Source organism: Neolamprologus multifasciatus, chromosome 1 (assembly GCF_963576455.1).
Source record: "Neolamprologus multifasciatus chromosome 1, fNeoMul1.2, whole genome shotgun sequence".
Taxonomy (NCBI): Eukaryota; Metazoa; Chordata; class Actinopteri; order Cichliformes; family Cichlidae; genus Neolamprologus; species Neolamprologus multifasciatus.
This window is the reverse complement of record NC_140439.1, coordinates 38,479,519-38,505,536: the sequence shown is the minus strand read 5'-3', so window position 1 is coordinate 38,505,536 and position 26,018 is coordinate 38,479,519. Positions and strand designations below refer to the sequence as shown.

Below are 26,018 nucleotides of genomic sequence, written 5' to 3'. Positions count from 1 at the left end.
TGCTTCTGGTCTCAACGGTTTTTGAATCGGCTTGAAATCCTCTTTGTGTTGGTCAAAGGCCCCCTGACCGAACAGCCCCCACCCACCGCCTCCACCATCCTCCAGCCTCTCCCACCTCATCGCCCGGCAGCGCTCTTAACCTTTCAGCTTCATGATGCCGCGCTCAACTGAAGAAAGAGGCAGGGGTCAAAAAGCTCTCCGTGTGTCCGTCTCAGCGCTGCACTGATCTCATGTTACCAAATACAGTTTTTATACTGGAGTTTATTCAAAAAGTAGAAAAAGGACACAAATATTTAAACTTCAGAGAATACAGTTGAGCATGAGCGTACACCAGCATAACAGCGCGCTGCAAAATGCTGCTGAGACACAGGCGAGTTCAGTCTCTGATGAACCTGATGTATGACAGGCTGCTCATTGGCTCAGGCTACAGTATCTGTTCGGGGACTCGTGCTGACACGATGCAGCACAGATGATGTGACAGGACTGAGCGACTAATACAGCCTCCCGACCCTCACAGACACATCTGCTATGTAGAAATATGGTTGTGACCAAACTCCTCGAAAATGTATAGAAGTACATGATGGCTACATAATAGGGGTGGGCGATAGAAACGATATACGATAGAAACGATATAAACTTGGCCAACGATAGAGATTTTGACTATACCGCTCTATCGCGATAGGGCATGTTGATGATGTCATCAAGCTGCGCCTGTTTTGGTCGAAAGCATCGCAGTGGCTACAACCATTATCATCTGCAAATTATGGCGACAGTCACAGCAAAGAGATGAAGGACTTTTGAAATATGGGGAAAGCCAAAAACTGCACTTCCTCCACTTCCGTAACATTGATTCATTAATGTTGAATTCTCTCGCAGCTGCTCTGTTCCCATGTTGTTGCAGTATATTAATAACTAACCTCATATTGTGGATGAATAATCTCAGTTGTTCTCCTGACTTAAGTTTGGCCCGTGTATAGCATCCTGCTATGATTGCATTTGTCCCTGACCACCAGAATCCGTCACGTTAACTTTTATCGAGTGGAAAAAAAGTTAGCGTTCATCTTCCAGCTTCACTGTGCTAATGTTATGCTAACATAGCTGTGTCGCTAGCAATCACGTAGCACAACATTATATACCAGCTAGTCCAACTTCAGTAACCCTGCAAACGTCACTGTTGTTTAGTTTTCTGTCTTCATTTATGTTGGAAGTTGTAGCAGAGCTGTACGTTTGAATTAGTTTCAGAAATCTCTCAGTCAGAACATGGTATGAAATGTTTAGATGGAAGCTAGCGAGCTAACTTCCTGTTAACTTCTAACTCCGTTAAATTGACTAAATTCTGTTTTCATGGATGTTAAACTTAATTGTTACACCTGCTAAAGCAGCAACGCTGATGATTTAATTAAAGATGAAAGAATTTAGACCGTTTTTAACTCTCAGTGTTTGTTTGACTTTGGGACCTGAAGTGGACGGAGTTTAGGACCCAGATTACTCTGCGAAGCTCCTCACTACGGCAGCTGTAATGCTCTGACAATCCATCAAAACATTTTTAACAGATTTCTGCACAACAAAATCGGTTCGAGGTCAGTAAGCACAACCAGAATTCATAAATAAGGCACACTCGATTTTTGAGAAAATTAAAGGATTTTAAGTCCTTATAGTGTGGAAAATACATTATACAGAAGAAAAGAATATATCGTGATATATATCGTTACCGCACGTGCTTCAAATTATATCGCAATATGGATTTTAGGCCATATCGCCCAGCCCTACTACATAACTCTATTTCCTACTTGGTGACGCAGTCTTATGTGTGTTTTCTTGTACATTAGACACACAGTGAAGTGCTGCTGAGGTTTTTCTCATTTTAAAATAACGATGCCGTCCTCGCCTTCACTCCGACTCGTCACCCACGTGTAAATTATTAGAAATATGTGCATGATTGACAAAGTTTGAACTGTGCTGAACACATCAGAGCTGTTATCACTGTCATTGATTAGTGATCAGGTAAGACGTGCATATCTAATCAGGTTACTCCCTCCAAACTGTTTCCATTGTTACTGGCTTTCTCATTAATGGGTTAAACATTAATGAGAAAGCCAGAGAGCCTCGCTCCACTTTATTCACATTTTTGTGTTTCCTGTTACAAAGATGAAGCGCTGAAGAGGATGCCCAGACCCTCAGCGCTCATACTGCACGCACCGACTCTACGTCCAAGCTGCACCAATAGAAACTCAAATAGATGCTAATGCTGTGAACTGTGTCGTTGTCGTGATGAGCAGAACAAACAGTTATTTTTAACCGTCACTAGTAACATCAGGCAGAAACTGGTGAGTTCAAAGACGCCTGTTATAATCAGGTCACCTGTGGCTCAGACGCTACGATTACCTAACACACCAGTGAACTTCCACAGGGGGCGCTCTTGAGCGCACCAGCTCATTATGTTTTTGATAGAGAACAATCATTCTACTTTCACATTTCCTAATTTCAGGTTTTTAATGCAGTAAAATACCTTTCTGTGAGTATAATGGACCACAAACCTTTCTTTTTACAGTATCCTCCATTTTTATTTGAGGCATCAGAGGAAAAATCAGCTTCACTGCAAGGACGATTTTATTTCACTTCAGTTAAGTATTGACGATGGATTTGCAATGACTAAAATAAATGTGGATTTTTTTGTCAAGAAACAGATGGAAATAATTATTTTAGCTCTTTAGCTCCATTCACTCCAAAACAATGAGGATTAGCAGTGCCCCCTCCCCCTTGCTGTGCCCAGGCAGAACTGCAGCAAGTTTCTGTACAATGTGGATAAACAGTAAGTGGAGCGGGTCAGAACCACAGAGAAAACATGACGATGTTGGCTGTGCACAGCTGGAAACTGTATTTCCACCACATAAACAAACAGATAACACACACACATGTTGGGTATTCATATCCTGTGGGGACATCTAATGACATAATGCTTTCCCTAGCCCCTTACCCTAACAGTAACCTTGAAAAATGAATACCTAACACTAACCCTTAGTTACCTAAGTTTTAGTTACCTAAACCTAACCATAACTAACTGTAACCCTGACACTAAAACAACATTTTGAGTCTCAAAAATGCCTTCAAACTTGTGGGGACACACACACTGTCACACACACACACACTGTCACACACACTGTCACACACACTGTCACACACACTGTCACACACACACACACACACACACACTGTCTCACACACACACACACTGTCTCACACACACACACACACACTGTCACACACACACTGTCTCACACACACACACTGTCTCACACACACACACTGTCACACACACACACACACAGTACTCAGGCACTCTATACATATGCTGCACACATATGTATACGAGGTGAGAGAGTTATGTTGGCTCTGTTAACGCTGAGGTAAATGATGACATCATAGGTGGCTGTGTTTGTCCATCTTTCATTTACAGTTTATTATTATTGCGTGGTCAAATTAAAGAGAAAAGACGAGAATGCTGACTGGAGTGGAAGAGCGGCCGAGATCCTCGGGGAAAGAACACATGTGATGCGTGATGAACGCGTGAACAGCTCCACTTCCTGCCGGCCGGCCTGAGCAGCGCCAACCGGGAAAGACACAAAGAGCAAGACTGGGAACAAAGAGGTGGGCGTGCCCGTACGAGCGGGCCCGCCCAGTCATTGCGGGCAGCCAATCGAATCCCGGATATGCAAACGAGCCGCGGCACCGCATCGCCCCTGCCCAGGCGGTGACGTCACCCGCACATCTCTCTGTCTGGCTCTGCAAAGACTCAGACAGAAGCAACAGAGGAGCTGAGGGGAAGCCAGCACGGATTATTACCGCTGTGGAATAAACACGCGTTTTCCTGCAGCAGCACGGCTCGGCTCGAACCGGGACGTCCAGCTTCGGCCTGGAAACCAAAGGGGGTGGATGGTTTTACTGTGGCTCCTTTGCGCTGCTTTCCCTCCCCTCCTCAGCCGCACTGGTTTCTTTGCACTGACCAGTTATCTTTGAGAACCGGCTCCGGTGCCTCTCCCCTCTCCTCCTCCTCTTCTTCCTCCTCTCTTCCCCTCTCCTTTCTTCGCCCTCCTTCCTGTATTATTTTCTGCCTTCCACCCGCAACCCTGCGAAGCCGCAAACATGCCCAGCTCGCTGTTCGCCGACAGCAGCGTCCAGGGAGACGCGCTGGACGACCAGAGAGCGCTGCAGATCGCCCTGGACCAGCTCTCCCTGCTCGGCTTGGACAACGACGAGAACCCGCTGTACGACAACGGCCAGGAGCCCCGGAAGAAGAGCGTCAACATGACGGAGTGCGTCCCGGTGCCCAGCTCCGAGCATGTGGCTGAGATCGTGGGCAGACAAGGTGTGTGTTTGTGTGTGTGAGACGGTCGGTGTTTGTCTTGCAGCACAGCTGAGCGCGGCCATGCACCCAAACAGCACCGTGTCCCGTGTGGGAGGACTGAATGCCAGCACACTCACACAGCGCATGTGTCACTTTTCTTGCTTTCAGGCTACATTTGCAGCTCTGCTGGTGAATTCGGCTTCCCTGTTCCCCTCCGGGCTTCAGTTTCTGTCTCGCCAGTTAGTCATACATTGTTCCTTCTCTATAAATACACGGCGGTGGGCGGCAGCGCGCACCGATTCAAGAAGTTGACATTTGGAATAAGTGCTTATTGAGATTAATAACAGCCCGTGCTGCTGCTGCCGAACTGAAGAGAAGCAGGAAGCAGCTCAGAAAAGACACCAAAGTCGTGCTGTTTGTCGTGCGTGCTCTGCAGGCAGCCACGCGTTTGTTAAAGTATTTGACAAAATGAACGGAGTTTGGTTTGGAAGAATTAAAATGAAATCTGAGCTGTTTTGGGTGAAGCCTGGCGATGACCGCTGACAGGACAGAGGTTATTATAATCATCATGTGGTGTTTGTAGGTCACTGTGTGTGTGCGTGTGTTTTCCTCACACATTCTTTGCTTAATGGCTGTGATGGTGATCGGATCGAATTAGGACAGCGGTCACGATGTTACCTTGCCTCGCAGGCTGCAGACGCCCATAGCTGCACAGATCTCTCAGTGTTTCCAGCTGTAGGGCTGCAGGGCGGGACTGGTGCTTGGTTACATATGCGGAATCTTTCCCCTCCCTGTGCTGCTGCTGCTGCTGCTCCCACAAAAACAAAAGGAACTGTAAGGACACTTTACAGCAGCCACAGTGGGACATTTGTGCAGTAGGCTTGTTTACATCCAACACCATCACCCAGCCCCCTGCGTCGGGTTAAGTCAGGCTAGAAGCACGGAGAGGAAAAATGGTGGACTAGCCGTGACCTGGGGGTGTTATTTTAATGCGGGAGACTATCCTTATTTAACCTGCACCAGTTTGACGCTAACTCGGGATTTAAACTGGTTTAGTTGGACTCGCCTTCCTCTGCTGGTTATATCACCCTGTCCCACTCAGCTGGCTTCGCTTGGCTAATTATGTCATTCTTCCCTGGCTGTTTCCTCAGCTGGTCTTTTTGATGATAAAGATGTGTGCCTGTGCTTCAGGGCGTTGGAATGTGAGTTAAAGCTCAGCTTCCAGGATATGAAGTCTTTACGTAGCTTTGCCCCTTTTTCCCCAGCGTGTCTCGCAGCAGCCGTCCTCGTGTTTTGCTGAAGGAGACTTGCTCGCTGTTCTTTCTGTCCTGCTGTATGTTCGTGGCGGTGGCATGTGGTTTGGATTTGTTCTTCTCTAAAGGGGTTCCTCGCCTGCTTTTTTGAGGCCGCTCGCACTTTTTGAGAGACAACAACAAACACGCAACATCTGTTCTGAGAACATGTGCCACATTTCAAGGTTCTACGTCCTCACTTTTCTTCTTTTGCTTCCTTTGCCTCAGGTTGCAAGATCAAAGCCCTGCGAGCAAAGACCAACACCTACATCAAGACTCCGGTGCGAGGCGAGGAGCCCGTTTTCGTGGTGACAGGCAGGAGGGAGGATGTGGCCATGGCCAGGAGGGAGATCATCTCGGCTGCGGAGCACTTCTCCATGATCCGAGCCTCCCGGAACAAAAACACCAGCCTGAACGGGAGCGGCACCCCGGTCCCTGGACCGCCTAACCTGCCTGGACAGACCACCATCCAGGTCCGGGTGCCTTACCGCGTGGTCGGGCTGGTTGTGGGGCCCAAGGGCGCCACCATCAAGCGGATCCAGCAGCAGACCCACACCTACATCGTGACCCCAAGCCGGGACAAGGAGCCGGTGTTCGAGGTGACGGGGATGCCGGAGAATGTGGACCGAGCACGCGAAGAAATCGAAGCCCACATCGCCATGAGGACCGGAGGCCTGATCGAGCTCCAGGACGAAAACGACTTCCACGCCAACGGCACCGATGTGGGCTTCGACCTGCACGGACACGCCACCCTGTGGTCCAAGCCCAGCGCGGGGATGACCCCCACCTCTGTGCGCAAACCCTTCTCCAACTACCGCAACGACTCCTCCTCCTCCCTGGGCAGCGCCTCCACGGACTCCTACTTCGGCAACAACAGCTCGCGCATGGCCGACTACAGCCCCCCCAGCCCCGCGCTCAGCTACACGGCCACCACCAACAACAACGGCAACAACAATAACAACAACATCAACGTCAACACCAACGGCAACGGGTTTGTTTACGGAAGCGACGTCATCTCCCCCGACTGCACTGATCTGACTTTTGACTCCTCGCCAGGGTTTGACCCAACACCAGCCCCGCCAGGCCTCCTGTGGTCCCCATACGACAGTCGCATGACCCCCTCCTCCACCGGAGGCAGCTCCCCCACCTCCACTTCAGCCATGTTCCCCACCAACAGCTCGGCTAATGCCAACGGGATCGCGGGGAGTCAGAGGAGGGTTAACGGCTGCACCCCGCAGCCTCGCCTGTCGCCTCCTCTCCACAGCCACAACGGCGGGCCCGCCGAGCACCCGTTAGCCCGCAGGGTGCGCAGCGACCCGGGCGGAGGCCCACTCAGTTTCCCCGGCTACTCCGGCTCCATCGCGTCCTTGCCGGGCCCCCACCTCCCCGGGGTCCCGTGCGACTCCTCGGCGTCATCGTCGTCCTCCTCTTCCTCCTCATCCACCTCCTCGGGTACCAGCCGAAAAGGCAGTCGCGATTGTTCGGTGTGCTTCGAGAGCGAGGTCATCGCGGCGCTGGTTCCCTGCGGGCACAACCTCTTCTGCATGGAATGTGCCAATCGGATCTGCGAGAGGAGCGACCCCAAATGCCCCGTCTGCCACACCGGCGTCACTCAGGCTATACGTATATTTTCATAAGAAGTGAAACCCTTGGACTGTCTCGGCGGCGAGACCGACTACAATAGCAACAACAGACTCTTCATACCGCTTTAACGATCAGCCAATCGTCAGTCTGGAAAGTGTACATAGATATACATATGTATGTAAGAGAGGCTGCAGTATCCAGAAGAAGGGACAGACAGCCTTTGTGGGCTAGTTGTGAATAACGTACTGTAGCTTGGGGAAATATTTTCAACATCTAAGTGCATGTTTTAAATATTACAGTATAGTAATCAATAGTTCTAGTTAATTGTACACTATATTTATGAAGCGAAGAGAGACATTGGGGTCAGGACGGAGGTACGGGGGTCCACCTGTAGACCGTTTCGGCGGGACGAGCCTTCCAGGTTTGCCGATCAAAGTGTAGTGAGGGGTGGGGGCGGCGGCTGGGAAACGTGGAGGGCGTCCGGCCTAACAGATACTGCAGCTCGAGGTCAGAAACCACGCGAGGGAGGGAGAGCAACAACATATCCTACATATATATGTATAGAATCAATTTCCACAAGTTGAAAGTTTTAAATGACATTACTACAGATTGAAGTATTTTATTCTTTTTTGACTTGAAAGATTATATTTCTTATTGCAAAGATGTTTACAGATATTTTAATTTAAGTTCAGTGAACTTTTTTGTAGCTGGGTTGAAATATTGTTCTTTTTTTTAGTACGGCCTTACGGCATTTGATCACTGTATTATTTTAATATCACACGACTGTGGGAGCAAATCCGAGTCCACAAAAATGTGTATTTGACAGTATTCTGTTGGGATGGAGTTTTTATAGGTTCAGCAAAAAAAAGTCTTTTAAATCTGCTTCACCCAGCATATTTTTTATTCCGTAATATAAAGCATATTTTATTCTATATTATTATGAAACATTGAAATGTACAAAACTTAGTAAGTTGAACACAAAGAAACCGTTTATGCTTTCTAAAATTTGTATGAATTAGATTCCAGTGGGAATTACAGGCTTCTGTTGCACCACTATAGTTTTAGTATTTCTATTTTAATACATTTGTTTACCACTTGTTTATGTATATGTAGGTGAAGTTACTTGAGCGTAAATGTACTTTATTGAGCAAAGTTTAAGAACAAAGTATATTTTATTTTATGATAAAGGGCCTTTAACCTCATGGTCAAATACTAATATTATATTTGCTGAGACAAGATTTGAAAATGTATCAAGAGTTTTATTTTTCTGACATTTAAAGTTATACATGATAAAAAAAAGTAATGGTGCTACTTCATGTTTTTTTAAGTATTTCTATATAAGTCCAATAAAAATGGTACATCGATGTTGGTGTCTGCTTCTCGTCCATCCTTCACGTGTCGATGTGGATCGTCGTCGGAGTCCTAATAGTTTTCCCCTCTCTGCTCCCTGATAGAAGCTCGGAGGTGGCGGGATTATCGCCGCAGCCTAATTATCGAGGATATGCTCTGACGGTGGGACTCGGCCTGCCTTATCGCTAATTAGAAGAGCTGTGCGACCCATTCTTATGCAGATCTGCTGGTGTGCAGACCGTAATCTGGCTCCTGTGGGCTTTGGTGGACTGATGAAGCGGGACATACTGAGAGATCTGAAAAAGCTTGGTCGCGTTTTAGAAAACCAGTTGGTGAAAAAGCAGTCAGCTCATTGGGTCGTTTGGGACCCGTTTACTGTACTGTAGAGCGCTCTGGTTTAAAATGTGCTGACCTGCTAACTTAACCTGGAAAAAAAGGCAGAAAATTTCAGAAAAGTTTGTACAGACGAGTTTTATTTGATATAATTTTGCTACATCGGGTATTTTTGTAGAGTTTAAGTCTTAAAAATGAACGCTGTGATTCATTCAGGTTTTTACAGTGATGATGCAGACGCCTCAAAAACTCGTATTAAATATGATACACTTGGTTAACTGACAGCTAATCGCCTACAACGTGAGTCATTGAAGAGAAAAACACCTACAAAGTCTTCTTACTTCAGATTTACTCAACAGTTTCTGTGTTTTCTGCTTCTCCGTCATTTTAAAGTGAACATCCTTGAAGTTCAAACAAACTTTCACGTCACAGACGAGAAACAGCTGATTGTCCCCTAAAATCATTTTACAGAATCGCTGATCGATCAGCTGATTGAGAGACAACACTTTGAGCAGGTGTTTGGTCAGATTCAGATATGTGCTGATGTAACAGGGTCATAAATCACATTGTTATAATTACACAAAATGTGTCCTAAACCCCCAAACTGTTCCTTTTATACCTGACTTTTAGGACCTCCAAGCCTGTAGTTATGTTCATTATCAGTTAGAGCCCCTCCTCATTCTTTTCTTCTTCTTCTTTGGTGCAACCCTATAAATACAGTGGGTGTCATTTCTTTCCAACACTTTAAAACACACATATAATGCATATTTAGCCACCTGGATGTTTCTGATTGTGATTTTAGTTCAATTATTGTCATTATTAAGCCTGTTTTTGTTAGATGTTATAAGTGTGTAGTATGTGTGTATCATAAATGGGTTTTAGGCGCCATAAATGCTAGCATGAATATATACTCCTTGCTAGCTTGGAAGTTGTGGTGGGTTGAGCTAACCCTCTTCACCACTGTTTGTATTTGGTCGTAGGAGCTGGAGCGGGCAAATTATTTACTTGGAGGCCTTTCTTTCTTTTACCTTTTTTATCAGACACAACGCAGAATCACACCGGTTACACTGATCCGTGGCTTAATTCATTTAAACGTTTTGTTAAACTGGGAAAAAGGTCGGGAAATTAAACCAACGAAGGCCCCGGGTTCTGTGTGCACCTGTGGTCATTTGCTTTGGTTCCTCACTGGTTTAATAATGTCTAGAAAAAGATGTCTGTTTAAAAGATGTCCAAGAATCAAAAAATCTCACAGCCAGATACAAAAGAAGGAAAAACACGGAATCATCGTACCTGGGAAGACGAGGCCGGGGGAGGTCAAAGTAAATCATTAATCAGCTCCTGGGATAATCATTTCTCCCATTAAATCTGGTTCTAATTACACATTAACCAACCGCCAGCCGACCTGGGGGAGGGCGGAAATAAAGGCTGGTTTCTCAACCTTTGGGTCCTGGGACAGCGCCAGGAGGAAGAAGTACTAACAACAAGCTCCAGATCAGTTCCAGAAAACGGTTCAAACCCCGCCCCCTCCGTCCAAAGAGCTCCACGCGTGCTGATGTCACGTCCTTGTGCGACAGCGGTTCAGGCGGACGTCTTTCACTCAGATGGGAAAGGATTTTTCTTGTTATTGTAGGTCATGTGTTTGTATTTAATACAGCAGGATCTGACAGACACTGTGTGCTCAGGCTTCTTTCATCAGGTGTTCGTTTTATCAATATAACAAATATTTTAATTCCATTTGCATTTAAATAGCTGTAAATTCTTTCTGGTTCTCAGCTTGGAAGATAAAAGACGAGGTCCAGAGTTCGAGGATATCGGTTTGAGTATCTGAGAGTGGTCTCAGCTTTTCATGAGTTTCTTTCTCTTCTCACAAAAGAAATTTTTTTATTCATCTCTAACTGATAGACGACATTATCAGAGAAAATTCTTTTACACAAATGTAGCCAGAAGGTCTGAGGAGGTCCAGTGAACAGTCTGTGATGTCGGCACAAATTTCATTCTGGAACAAATCTTCAACCAAATCTAGTTGTTGAGAAAAGACGTCAGTAATGAAACGTTTGCTGTGATTTTTAAGAAATCCAACATTTTTTCCTTCTCAGTTCACTCTGTGTCGGCCATCTGCTCATAACTCAGTAACTCGTCTGAAGTCATGTAGCATCAAGTGCATCATCTTCATTTAACACACAGTGAAGCAATCCCACAATGAGGTCACTCCTGGCACACTCCAAACTCGAATGTTTGAGTCCCTGATTTAGTCGTGCGGCTGCTTCGGCTGCGTTGTGTTGAGATGTTGCTGTGGATGTGCGGTGTGGTTTCTCATGTTTGTGAGGTTGGCGTTAATCTGTAGGTCGCGATGGAGCACCGTAACCTAAGATCTGGTGTTGCATAAGAAACCGACCATTTATCACACAGGTACTTTTGGCTGCTCGCTTATTTTCCAAGGGTTCACCACAGTGGATGGATCTGCATGACTGATTTGGCACAGATTAACACCAGATGCTCTTCCTGACACGGCGTTCCCATTTATCCAGGCCAAGAACCGGCACTGGAGTCACACCAGCTCGTGACCTCCAAAGGCCGGCTCTGTGTCTCCTCCTGGAAACAAACTGGGGATGTTTCACGTGTGAGGCGGATGTGTTACCCACATGACAGAAAGTCTGTTATTCTCTGTGATCAGTTGTGTTCGTCACAACAACTGCTACAGGTGTATAAAATCCAGCACCTGGCCACAAACACCTGTGAAAGAACGGGTCGTTGTGAAGGAGGCGCTGCCTGGAGAGCTTTTATTTAATCTTTATCTTATCTTTTTTACATAATTTCCTTAGGGATTAATAAAGTATGCCGATTCTGATTCCTATTGTCGTGTGACTCTGTTAGCCTCCTAGGACCTGACGTCCACATATGTGCAGTGTTGCCAACTTAGCGACTTTGTCGCTATATTTAGCGAGTTTTCAGACCCCCTAGCGACTTTTTTTCTACAAAAAGTCGCTAAAAAAAAGACGTGAAAGCGCATATCGCTTTTACTCTCAAGAAGCAGCGGGTGCTGTAACGCAGTAAGTTCTTCTTTTATTCTTTTACTATTAAGCTGTTTTGAGGATCACAAGATTTAAAACTACTTATAAACACACACACACAGTAACTCCACCAGAGCGCCTATTTCGGGTCACTTTTGCCGGTCCAAGCCCGGGTAAAGGAGCAGGGTTGGAATTGTGACATTAAAAAAACAATAATTGCTAAAAGAAATTTAATTTGTAGTTCTAAATAAATTCTAAATGCATTTAGGACGTTTTTTACTCACTTTATGTGTCTTCCACGATGTTATTTCTCTCTCCAACAACATAGATTACAATTACATTAGCATGACCAATTATGCAAATTAGGTGATGACGTCATTTAGCGACTTCTAGCGACTTTTAGGACAGCCAATAGCGATTTTCCTTACTGAGGAGTTGGCAACACTGCATATGTGGGCATCACATTCAGGGTTGTTCAGACCAAAATACTAAATTGTCCTCTACAAGGGCCTGATATCCACTCACGAGGACGTTATTGCTACTGTTCTATCCACATTTGGAGCGAATGTCCTCATATGTGGATCATTTTTCTCACAAACAACAATCAGGTAACAAAAATAAAATTAATTAAAGTAATTCTTTGTTTTTACATTCAGGTCCCAATCAGCCCAAATAGCAGAGACATTAAAAATGCATGCTTTTGATGTTTGCTGCTAGTCACTGTAACAGTGTTATATGTAACACGTGTAAGTGTGGCTGAAAAAATAGTAAACTGCCAAATGATGCATGTTGAAAAACGATGAGTTGTTACAGCCTCCTTAACCGTTTTAAGCCCGTCGGAGCATGCGCACTCCGTAACTATTTTTAAATCCCGGTAGAATTGGCGCCACTAAGCTAGCGCAATCATTTCCCTTCACATAAAAATGGAGGAGACGTACTTACATAACAGCGCTCAGCTTGTCCCAGGTCGCTGTTTCCTTCCACGACTGGCTTTGCTGTCAACGAACAGTCCAGAAACACGATCCGATCAGCAGTTCTTAGCACTTCCTACTTGGAATAAACATCAGCGCGAACTAGCATGTCTGCCGTTACCAGCGAAAACAGGAAGTGACGTCATTTCGTGGGAAACGTAGTTTTTTTCCCTACAAGGCCTTTCAAAGGTTTACTGGTTTTTGTGTGTCATGTGTGACTTCATGCCTTCCTGTACAGTTTCTGCTTTGTTGGAAATGGTTTATTTTGATGCTGGTTTTTTTTGCAAATTGTGCGCAAAAATATTTATTTTCATTTTTTCCGCAGCTTATAAAACGAGTGCGTCTCAAAAATGAAACTATGAAAACACTCAGAATAAACTTTCTGTGGTTGGAAACTATTTTTTGCATCTGCAGTTTTGATGGATGCAGTTTAAACCTGTGTGTAAAAAAAAAAAAAAGATTTTCAATTTTTTTGTAGTTTATTGCACTTTTTTGCAATTTGTGTAGTTACTATGGGCTCAATACATAGATATTATTAAAACTTGGTATATAACGGTTGTATTGATGTATAGCCTCTTGAAATGCTCCCCAGAATGGCTCTACAGCAGGTAAAATATAAAGATAAGCCCTGGCGGCTTTAAAGGCTTAGCGTCCATATTGGATGAGATGGGAGTGAGGGCACAACACTGACCGACGGACCTGACCTAAACCTCAGCTGATAACTTTCTTCTTCTTAAGTCGAGCCTCAGGTCAAAGCAGGTCTGCTTCATAAATGCAGTCGCACCAAGAAATCACTGACACACAGCAACTGTTTGGCTGCTGTTTTGTTCCACGATGAGAGGAAGTGGACTTTGCCGCTATCGCAGGGAAACGTTGTGAAACTGTTTCTGAGAATCCAGCAGAGTCTCGGGCTTCCTGCTGCCTCAGAGCTTCTAAGTAATGTCATTGTGGTCGGGAAGTTTTTGTGCAGGAGTGTAAGTTTCTACTGCGGAGGCACAAAGCCAAGCGCTCTCAGTGAGCATCCACATTGGTTGATCCTTTAATAACACACTGAACATGAAAGCAGAGCGTGACACATGAATTCCAGTGTTTCGGTCAGAACCTGATGTGCACGCCCTGATTTAATTTTAACTGCAACCTGCTGGAAGTGCGAGGAGCTGACGGGATCGTCTCCTGTGCGTCGTACAGCTGCTGCTCGCTCCCCTCCCCCCACCTCCTTTCCCTGTGCATCCCGAGTCATGTGGTCCTGCTGGAAACACTGACGCTTAAACACACGCTTCGCTGCAAGATAGTAAATGTGGACAGAGCCGGCTCTAATGATAAGTTTAAAATGGAAACATCCAACAGGGGCCCGCAGAAACTGGCCCCATAAACCATATTATTAGGAAGCAATCTCACGGCTGCGGAAAAGAGCTGACAAGTGTTTTTAGTCAAATGTGCAACACATGGAGTTCACAAAGTGCTTCTGTGGTTGCAGATTCACTAAAAGAAGGTCCATGCGTCTGCAGGCCAGGAGAGAAAAAGAATGTGAAATCAGTTTTCCTCTCATCAGTATTTTTATTTGAAAGCACTTTTTTACTCCAGCACATTGAAACACGTCAGATGTTTGGGGGGATAAAAGTATGCTCTGCTCATTTCCAGCTCCACACTTTTATCCTCATGCTCCTCTTAGGGCAGCTTTGCATGATTTACAGCTCAAAACAATCCTTCTTTATCTCATGCTGAGCCTTGGTACGACTCCTCAGTCCATCCTCTGCCTGAAATAAGCAGCTGTAGCTCCTCCCCCTTTATGTCCACTTTCAATTTAAGACAGCTTTCTTCTGATTGGACCAGTCAGACAGTAGAAGCAAAATCAAGGAAATCAAGTCTTGTTTAGACGTGAGCGAAACGACTTGAAATCAGACACTTTGATGACTCTGCATTTCACTATCTCTACTTTTAAGATTAGGCTTCAAACTTTCCTTTTTGCTAAAGCATATAGTTAGGGCTGGACCAGGTGACCCTGAATCCTCCCTTAGTTATGCTGCAATAGACGTAGGCTGCCGGGGGATTCCCATGATGCATTGAGTTTTTCCTTTCCAGTCACCTTTCTCACTCACTATGTGTTAACAGACCTCTCTGCATTGAATCATATCTGTTATTAACCTCTGTCTCTCTTCCACAGCATGTCTTTATCCTGTCTTCCTTCTCTCACCCCAACCAATCACAGCAGATGGCCCCGCCCCTCCCTGAGCCTGGTTCTGCTGGAGGTTTCTTCCTGTTAAAAGGGAGTTTTTCCTTCCCACTGTCGCCAAAGTGCTGCTCATAGGGGGTCATATGATTGTTGGGTTTTTCTCTGTATCTATGAAGCGCCTTGAGGCGACTTTTGTTGTGATTTGGCGCTATATAAATAAAATTGAATTGAATTGAATTGAATTGAACCTCAAAGCGCAGCACAGCTGTAAAGACTTGGCAGTCAGGTCACACGTCACCATCGCTCTGGGTTCTGATCCGTCATTTCCAAAATAAACACCGTCTTTAATTCGGACCATAAACGCATCAGGAAAGGTCAGAGGTCAGAGGTCAGGTGAGCACTGAGAGTCTGATGACCACCTGCTGGCCACTGTGGAGAATGCAGTTTGAAGGAACTTTAGAGAGCAATAGGTAATTGTTTTATTTACTCGCTGCCCATAAATGAAAGAAAATATGAAGATTTTCTCTTTTTAATGCTGTCTTGCATATTTGAACAAACAGTCATAAACTGTGTTTTACTGTGAACAGCCGAGTGTTTTCCACACTGCGCGTAAACCCGTCCAATCATCCGTGTTATTCACACCTGTCTCTGAGAGTGGACAGTTTCCGATACCTGGGTGTCCACATCACTCAGGACCTGTCATGGTCCTGCCACATCAACACCCTGGTTAAGAAAGCCCGTCAGCGTCTCTTCTTCCTCAGAAGACTTAGAGACTTCCATCTGCCACTGAAGGTGCTCAAGAACTTCTACTGCTGCACCATCGAGAGCGTCCTGACGGCAAACATCTGCACCTGGTTTGGGAACAGCACCAAGCAGGACAGACGAGATCTGCAAAGAGTGGTGCGCTCAGCCGAACGCATCATTCAATCAGAGCTCCCTGACCTGCTGTCCATCTACACCAAGCGGTGCAAGTCCAAAGCTAGGAAGGTTATGATGGACCTCTCCCATCCCAACAATGGACTCTTCTCACTGTTGAGGTCTGGGAAGCGCTTCCGCTCCCTTAAGGCCAAAACAGCGAGAATGAGGAGGAGCTTCTTCCCCCAGGCTATTCAGCCCTGAACCAGGTGTAGGACTGGACTCTCCCACACATCACCACACATTTCTATAATCCTATAATTCCTATAATTTATAATCTTTATAATCTCTTTCTGCTATTTGCACATTTTTTACTGTAAATTTCTAAGTTAATTTGTAAATTTTGTAGTAACCTGTAAATTGTAAATACTGTAAAACTTTTTTCTGTCATTTAATGGTCGGGCATTGTACAGCTACAAGCATTTCACCCCCATGTCATACTGTGTATGGTTGTGTGTGTGTGACAAATAAAATTTGAATTTGAATTTGAGAGCTCAGCCATCCTTTGCTGAATGATCTTGTTCATTCGGTCTCCACCTGAAGCTCGTGAGCGTGAACGGGCCTTAAATAACTTAACTGTAGGCTGTACCGGCGTGAAGCTGACGGCACCATTCACAACGTCTGAGCTCCATTTTGGCTCAGGTTTTCCGTGAGTTGCAGACACAAGCTTTGACCTCTGCGCTCTCATCCAAATATGGCTCCAAAAACCAACACGGAGGTGGTGGAAACAATGCCTATGTCCAGCTTTTATCTACCATCTGAATAAAACTTAATCACCTGACGGCCAAAGGAGCTTGCAAAGAAAAGCGTCTGGACTTCTTTAAGTTGTTTGAAGACGTTTGACCTTAGAACTGAAGAAGCTTCTTGGATGAGAGATGAAACGTCTTCAAGTAACTTAAAGAAGTCCAGACGCTTTTCTTTGTAAGCTCCTTTGACTACGATGACCTGGATGACTGAGAACCTTCACAGACGTAATCACCTGACTTTTCTCTATCGTATGGTTTCTGCACCTCATGAAGCTTGTGTGCAGAAAGTCTGTTATACTGGTTTGATCTGGGAGGATTGCTGGGTCAGAGACCTTTACTGCAGAAACATCCCAGAACACCGTGCCATCTTTTTGTGGCGTGCCACAGGTGAGAGACTTCGATGAGATGTTTAATTGGAGCAAATGGTTTAATTTGTACTTTCTTCGGTTCCCGTGACACCGCATCACCGCCCTGCCCTAAAAACCGATCATTTCACGAGCATCCAGGAGGCTTACACAGGGCCGGCGTGCAGAGGTGTTTGGAGTGAAGCAAATCTTTGCATTATTTATGCGCAGAGTTGTGGAGCCTCTGTTTATTCACCTAAAACCTCTAATTTCCTGTAAATAACCAGCAACGCTTTCTGCTCTCTCTAGTCTTTGAATATTTATCACTCAGAGTCATTAAGTTTGGAGATAATCGTGAATATTAGGCTGAAGGTTCTCGCTTTGCCTCAGTTAGCCTTGCCCCGGGTGGAGTTTCCACTTGGCATTTAGTGAATGCACTTCAAACTTCAGCAGCTCTCAGAAGTTTTTCTCTGCAGACTTTAAGGCTCGTGTGGAGTGTAGAGGTGCAATCTGAATAAAATGATCATTCACATGAAAGCTCGTGGACAAAATCCTTATTTTCACAGGTTCGTTGTGCTTTATGGAGGCTGCAGCTGAAATAACACATGTAATAGATCTGGATTGATTTAAGGAAAATATCCATTAACAGCACAGTCGATTCCTACGATCATTAATGTCATTAATGCCGTTCCTACCCATGCGCCTTCATTCAACTCCTGACGTTGTGCAGCAGCAGCACCGACTGCCAGCAGATGAAAGCTTTTCGAGTGACCGAGCCGTCCTTTCTGTGTGTCTGTGAGATATTTAAATCATAAAATACTTTCCTACCATGAAGTTCTCAGCCAGTCTGCGACTCGCAGGATTTTACGGGGATTTTTCCACAGATGCAAAAAGGATAATGCAAAGTTTCGTTGGTCTCACAGCAGACGTGACCTCTAATCTACTGATTTGTGCTCCATGAACAGTTTTTCATGTTTCCATTTTCATTCGTATCCATGTGCAAAATAAATATTTTCCACAGTTAAACCGCAACAAAATCCTGATTCAGAGATCGGAAATGTTTGTGTTGGAGTGAATCAAGTCGTACATGTTACACAGCAAATCCAGCATGTTCAAATTAACACTGTCAGATTTGATTTCAACACTATTAAAGTGTCTCTATGGGTCCAGAGAGTGTTCATTTAACTCTTTTTGGAGAGTTGGTACGTTAACTCTGATTTAGTGTTAAACACCAAATCTGTCTGGAGTTGATAATTTAACACTTGGTGTTAAGAGTTTATATATTAACTCTCAAAGAGTATTTTAGTTTAACTACATAAGAGTTATCTTCTAATTAATTCTAAAAAGCGGGAATTTTACTGTTCTGAACTTCTAGAAATTTCTTTTGGAAATAAACATTTACTAAAAAGACGCAATGGTTTTTGAAAAACATTTATTCTGAACTGTGCACCACAATTTCAAAACATTTTCTAAAGATGTAACAGTGTACATGTTCTCACTTTCATTAGAGCTTTGTTTATCAAAAGGTCTGACATAGGTGAGCTGGTAAATGCAAATAACAGCATCCTCATCACTTATTTCAATAAATACAAAATACAATATGCATGTTGCACTTATGCACTTATGTCCTTCATTCATCACTTTGTGGAACTTCAACTGCTCTTCCCCATATTCCATCTTCACAAGCATATCCTGTGTGGAAACACATGTTCACACTTAATCTGCATCATTATTGAATATATTGCTACAGTTAGGTTTATTAAATATGGTGATATGGGCTGAAAAAGGCTGCTGCTTCTTTTAAAGATGGATTTTCTTGCTTGGTGGCGTTCTCACTTTATCTGGACTACATGCTGTATGTGCTGCAGACATGATATTAAATACAGTTACGACGACTGTCATGAGAAATCCTGACAATCTGTGGAGAACCGGATTCGTTGTTTGTGACTGTTTCACATTTTGCTGCGACAACTTCCTGTTTTGAAATATGTGCATGTTTTTTTCTTACATGATTTGATGATAATTTTGGACACTAGCTGATGTTGATGATGTTTTTCAGGGTTAATGAGGCCTGGAGCAGGACCCTGCTGCAGAAAGTTAACTCATAAAAACAAAGCGTATGATAAACACAGTCAGAGCCTTTAAACGTTTATATAACAGTAACAGAGGAGCCAGCTTTTAGTCACTAAAATAATTCGGTTGCTTGGTGATTAAACACACTTTTGACTTCTTCTGTTGCTTAATTGCAACATGGGGGAATTGAATCTAAAAGAAGTCCTGGTTTTCATTGACGATCTCATTGTTTTTGCACCAACTCTTGAGGAACATGAAACTCACCTGATGAAAGTTCTCACCAGACTTCAGGATTTGGGCTTGAAGCTTTCACTTGAGAAATGCATGTTCTTCCAGACATCTGTGAAATATCCGGGCCATGTAGTGTCCCAGGCTGGTGTTGAAACTGATCCGGACAAGATTTCCACACTCACTTCTTGGCCAGCGCTGAAAAACTTGAAGGAATTAAGATCTTTCCTTGGTTTTGCTGGGTACTACATTCCCGCCACAATAAAGGGACTGGCGGAAGTGGGGTCAGAAGTTACCGTGGTTACATCAGACTGGGTTAAGTTTGGTGTTTTGAGTTAAAAACATGAACTCGAGCACTTAAACTTAAATTTAAGTTCAACATCAGCACCAAAGAACACCATCCACGATCGAAGAGACACCGGCGGCAATATTCGCCGCCCCGGGAGAGCGAGCGAGCTGCGCCACCACCTCAGGTTATTACATCTGTACCTCCACATTACAGCAAGTCAAGTGTGTTAAAGTCCTAATTAGCGACAATGACAATCTCCAGTTTGTGTTCGCTGATGTGAGCACCTGTAAGCTGTAACCACGGGAGCCTCTCGTAATTAGCGTCTATTTCCCCTTAAGAAAGCAACGAGCCTTGAACGCACATCCGTGAGCACAAACTGAAAACCAACTTCTTCTTCTTTAAACTGCAAACATAGAATTATTTTTTTTCAATTTCTTTATTGTCCCACAAGGGGAAATTAGTTTAGCAGCAGGATAAAAATAAACAGAACAATACTATAAAATAATAATAACAATAATAATGATGGAAAGTTCAAGGACAATTATTTGCCATTAAGGAGACAAGACGCAGTAGGTATAAAAGAGACCTGGAGTCTTTTAGTCCTCACAGGAACTCTAAAACAGCGGCCAGAAGGCAACAACTCAAAGTCACTGTGAAGTGGACGGTTCACACAATTAATAATAGAAAGAGCCTTTCTAAGCACATTTCTATTGTAAATGGCCAAAAGTCCATCTTGCCAGCGCCCTGAAATTTTGCAGTTTTTACCAGAAGTCCCAACCGATTCTTATTCTTCACCGTCAGGTTACCAAACCAGGCAGCGATACAAAAAGACGTCACAGATTCGATAAAACTTCTATAAAACAAAGACAACATCTCAGATGAGACATTAAAAGATCTCATTTTCCTTAAAAAGAACCGTCTTTGTTGAACTTTTTTAGTAGTGGCATCAGCATGAGATTCAACACAGTTTATGGTCAAGTACCACAGCTAGATATTTATAACTCTCAACGATCCCAATATCGGCAGTTTTAATGATAGTGGGTGATGAGCTGTAAGAGGACTTCCTAAAATCTATAATCATGTCTTTAGTTTTTGACACATTAAGTGACAGGAAGGACTCATCACACCAATTCACAAAATCATCTACAACCTGTCCATGGCCTGACTCGTCCCCCACTAGAAGACTGACGATCACTGTGTCATCAGCAAACTTCAGGATGTGTCTTATTTTCTATTGTCGACAATTCTGATGCAAAAGAACCAAACACAGAAAAAAATAAACTGCAAACATAAACAACAGATACAATAAGTCAGATGTGCAGGAGTAGACGGAGACTGTTGTTCTGCCACGGAGGAGACGTGCAGTGCAACAAGCTGCCTGCAGGTTTGCTGCCCTTCCTAGTCGGGATAAAACAGAAGTAGTGGTTTCATCATCATCCATGAGTCGCAGCAGCTCCGACACCGAACGTGATCCGTGTTTCAGAGTAGACCGGGACATTAGTGCTGAGCTGACTGTTGTTGTGAGGTAATGACAAATAGTTTAACAATAAACTGAACATTAATTAAAGATCATTTATCTTCTGTTTGTGTGAATATAAACAGCTGCTCGTCCTCGTACAGCCGCTGCAGAAAACCCGGACAGAAGACGAGCCCGGGGTCAGAGCGTGGGAAGGTTTTGGTTACTGATGATATGATGAATCCATTTTGATGCTAAAAGCTGTTTATTGATAAAACTCATACTCGGAGTCGTTGTAAAATGTATTTGGCTGCAGCTTGTAACAGCTTGCAGCATGCACAAACACTGAAGACCCAAATTTCTCACTTTATTATGTTTCCTAAAAAAGTTTCTTTAATCTCTCTTTGCTTCAACCTTTAACTCAAAGACTCTCAAACTGTGTTGAATTATTGCACTTTAGTAACAATGAAAATGGATATATACTCAGCACATTCATCAATGATTAAACATCTGATAGAAACTTCTTCAGATTTATAAGAAATCCCAGCAGCGTCATCGCCATCGTGCTCAGCGAGGTTCTGCTGGATGAAGATTCAGGGGAAAATAGTGCATTGTTTATTTAACCTCCTAGGACCTGCGTCCACATATGTGGACATCACATTTTGGGTTATTTAGACCAAAATACTGAATTTTGCTCTACATGGGCCTGATATCCACTTACGAGGACATTACTGCTTCTGTTCTATCACAATTTTAAACGAATATCCTCATATGTGGCTCTGATTTTTCTTAAAAACAAAAATAAGGTTAAAAAAAATCTGGTAATTCTTTGTTTTTACTTTCATCGGGCCCCAATCAGCCAAAATATCAAAGAGAAATTAAAAATGCTGCTGTGGAAGAGTTCAGGTCTTAGGAGGTTAAAGCCCCGCCCCCCATAGAGAGTTCCAGATTAAGTTAGTATTTCATCTGGAACGCCCCCTCGGATTTCCAAGTTGGACCGTTGAAGCAGTTATCAATCCAACACCTACGTAAACAAAGCTGTGCTCAGGTCACTGACTGGCTCCAGTTTAGGCACAAAAACAGGTAGAAGAAGGTCCTGAGTTCAATTCCACCATCAGGTCTTTCTGTGTGGAGTTTGCATGTTCTCCCGTGTTTGCGTGGGTTCCCTCCGGGTACTCCGGCTTCCTCCCACCGTCCAAAGACATGCAGCTTGTGGGGATAGGTTCATTGATAATCCAAATTGCCATTAGGTGTGAATGTGAGTGTGAATGTGAGTGCGAATGGTTGTCGGTCTCTGTGTGTTGGCCCTGCGACAGACTGGCGACCTGTCCAGGGTGTACCCTGCCTCTCGCCCTATGACAGCTGGGATAGGCTCCAGCGCCCCCCGCGACCCTGAAAAAGGATAAGCCGAAGCGAATGGATGGATGGGCACTTCTTTTTGGTCTTACTCAAAAATCCATCCACAAGCTCCAACGCGTCCAGAACTCTGCTGCCCGCATCATCACCAGGACCCCCTCTGCCCACCACATCACTCCTGTCCTGCAGCAGCTTCATTGGTCAAATATCGCATCAATTTCAAAACACTCTTGTTCACATTTAAGGCTGTTCATCATCTCTCCTCCATATCTCTCTGACCTGGTTAAGATCACCGCCCCATCTCTGTCTCAGATCTACTTCTTCTCTTTCTCTCTCTAGCCCCTCCCCCTGTCTTGCCACCACGGGGAGCCGGGCTTTCAGCTGCTCCACGACTCTGGAATTCCTGACCTCCTGATTTAAGAAACATCTCTTCCTTCTCTCTCTTTAAGTCCAAACTCAAAACCCCCTCGTACAAAATAGCTTATCCCACATAACCTCTCCACTGTCCTATTGTATTTGTTTATGTCTTATGCTTTTATGATTCTGTAAACTGCTTTTATGTTGCTTTTATTCTACAGCGTCCTTGAGTGTTTTGAAAGGTGCTTTCAAATAAAATGTATTATTATTATTAAATGTTTTTTTAAAGTAACGCAATAGTTACTTTTCAAGTAATTAGTTACTTTTAGAATATTGTAACTCAGTTACTAACTCCGTTACTTTTTTGAAGAAGTAACTAGTAACTATAATTAATTACTTTTTCAAAGTAACTTGCCCAACACTGGTACTGACTGGGCTCCAGTTCTGCAGATTTTAGGCACAAAAACAGGTAAAACACTGTGAAACATGAATGTTTTTATCTTGATAAGAAGCAAAAATAAATCCTGTTTTTCCTGCATTTTCCAACTTCCCACTTCTGTATCTGGAATGCAGCATTATTCCAGCCATCACTGGGTGAGAGGCGGGACACACGGGACAGACAAGCATCCACACTTATACGAACACAAACAGAGTAGAATTGCCAATTAACCAAACGACCCCACAGGAGAGGCGCGTGGACGCTAACCTGCAAGGAAGGAATGCCGCTGCAGGTTAGCGGGGGGGGGGGGGGGGGGGGGGGGGGGGGGGGGGGTTAATCTGAAGATGAGATTTAACCCCCCCCCCACCCCCCAGGTTTAATCGGTGCAGGATTGTGCAGTTTATGTAAAAGAGGAGCCAGTTTCTCATCTTTTGAAAACAAATTTCCTCCATAAAGGTTGGTGGATCAAAACCTTCTTGGTATCAAAGGGGAAAGTGAAACAGCTGTGTACTGATCAGTGATGGGAATAACTGCGTTACTTTTTTCAGTAACGAGTAATCTAACTAATTACTATTCCTATCATTACAACGCCGTTACAGTTACTAACAAAAAAAGTGGTCCATTACTATTTTTCAACAAACAGTCGGTTGAAGCTGTGCTCAGTTTACAGCGTCTTATATCAGCTGTAAGTAATCTGGGCGCTGCAGCTTTAAGCAGCTGCACGCTCCCGCGGACGGTGATCACGGCACTTTCTGGCACAACACCTGGAGCTCAGGGGGCAAAACAATCACATGAGTGCTGGTGTTGACTGAGGAAGAATAAAGTCATGGTCAATCACATGACCACTTAAAGACAAAGCAACAAGGTGATATATACCAGTTTATAAACTGTGCTGATAAAACCAGAGTCATGATAAACAATATATACGCATGTTTTTCCTCAATAGTTTCATCACGTTTCCTGTCTAAGCACAGCACAGCGAGACCTCTCTGCTTATGAGCAAAAAAACAAAACAGGGGAAGTTTTAGGAGAGACGGAGAGAGAGAGAGTTTTGAGATGTGAGAGATTTGTGACGTTTAGCGTGTTTGGAGTGTGTAGTTAATGTGTTGTCTTGTGTAGTTAGTGTGTAGTGTTGTGGATAGTTTTGTGTTGTGTGTCAGAACAATGAGGCGACTGCTGTCTCCGGGTAGAAACAGGAGTGACACACCTGCTGCAGTCAGACCTGCAGGTATCAGGCTGTGATGTTTCCTTTATAGTGGACAGAAATATTTTTTTGGAGTGGCACAAATAATTTCACATCTTATTGAATGCAGAATAGTTTGAAATGGTTACTTAAAAAAATCAAGGTAAAAGGTAAATGATGCAAAGAACTTTGTTGTTTGCAAAACTTGTGCACAGGATTTTAAAATGGACAATTTATATTTGCATTTAAAGTTATGAAATATGATTCACTAAACATGTTTGTGGTTGTTACAGTAAAAAATATCACTTTTTCTACTCAGATTTTATGTTTTCTGTCTGATTTTAGATCAATTGTGTTAATACAGTTTGTCAAAATGAAAACATAACTGTAAATTAGAGATGGACCGATCCGATATTACGTATCGGATCGGTCCGATACTGACCTAAATTACTGGATCGGATATCGGAGAGAAATAAAAAATGTAATCGATCCATTAAATATCAAAAAAGCACCTCACAAAACTTAGCCGGTCACTGCGAGCTGGAGCAGTGTGGTCACGTGATAGAGCGGCTGTGTGTATTTGTAGCCTGCTAGCAAACATTTCATCTCCGAGGAAGTTATCTCAGAGAGAAGTAAAGCAAGTGTGTAAGTTCATCTCTGAATGTTTGTAAAGCATTCCCGCGTTAAGCTTAACAACCGATATATAGAGCAACTGCCTCTCTCTCTCTCTCTCTCCTGCTGCTACTTCAATCGTGAAACTGCTTAATGATCAGCTGATCGGCTTTTCTGTCGTGAGTCCGTCTCTCTTCTTAGTTTTTGGCCCACTTCTCACCAGAAAGAGGAAACCAGCGGCTGAACAACAGCAGCACTATTAAGCTTGATAAGCTGTTGTTAGAATTTATTTAATATTATTTCTACACCAGGATCTTTTTCTACAGCTGACGGCTGGTAACTGTGCAGGGGCGGATCTAGCAAAGTTTAGCCAGGGGGGCCGATAGGGCATGAACAGGGAAAAGGGGACACAAAGACATACTTTTCTTTCTTATTCTCATTTAAAATGTCGAGCTTTTAATTATTTAATAATTATCTGAATCTTACACCCAAAGTTTTAATCTGATGTAAAATGTATAGAAGTCCATTACTGTATATAGTAACTGTTAAGTCTAATATACCCTAGTACTTTTTAGTAGTAGTACTTTTTCCTTTGGGTACCATCTGTGAATTCTGCAATTCTGTTGAAGAAAGATGTTGAATCTATTTAATTATTCTTGAAAAATAATTTATTTCTGTGCATTTTTTTCACCCTGCATCAAATTAAAGTTGATTACATTGATTAAGCATCATGAGGTGGAGGGTGGTTCCCTATTTTCTTTTGCTGGGAGTTTGCAACCCTATTAGTTAGGTTGCTTAATATTTCTGCTAAGTACTCTTTAAAATACCAGAATAGGGAGGATGGAGTAGGTTTAAGTTTATTAGATTGATCAGTTTTGCTGAACTATGAAATATTTTGGGTGCAGTGTGTTTTTTTTTACATACAGGTATAACAGAATAGCTTTAGTGTTGTTGTTGTTTT

General features: G+C 43.7%; 1 protein-coding gene and 1 long non-coding RNA gene across 2 annotated transcripts; one reads left to right on the top strand and one right to left on the bottom strand.

Annotated features, from left to right (window-relative positions):
- Positions 1–4,143: 4,143 nt before the first annotated feature.
- mex3b (mex-3 RNA binding family member B) lies at positions 4,144–8,585 on the top strand. The gene is made up of 2 exons (XM_085160018.1): positions 4,144–4,366; positions 5,866–8,585. The coding sequence occupies exons 1-2, from the start codon at positions 4,144–4,146 to the stop codon at positions 7,272–7,274; spliced, it is 1,632 nt and encodes a 543-aa protein (XP_085016144.1). The 3' UTR covers positions 7,275–8,585.
- LOC146526272 (uncharacterized) lies at positions 5,069–14,093 on the bottom strand. Its single transcript, XR_014874157.1, has 2 exons — positions 12,858–14,093; positions 5,069–9,612 (listed from the first exon to the last, which is right to left on the bottom strand). It is a non-coding gene; the product is annotated as an uncharacterized LOC146526272 (long non-coding RNA).
- Positions 14,094–26,018: the final 11,925 nt, after the last annotated feature.

Bases quoted from the DNA above. Each gene is read 5' to 3' on its own strand.
- mex3b (XM_085160018.1), top strand. From the start codon at position 4,144: ATGCCCAGCTCGCTGTTCGCCGACAGCAGCGTCCAGGGAGACGCGCTG. The intron at 4,367-5,865 runs GTGTGTGTTTGT...CCTTTGCCTCAG, and splicing joins TGAGATCGTGGGCAGACAAG to GTTGCAAGATCAAAGCCCTG.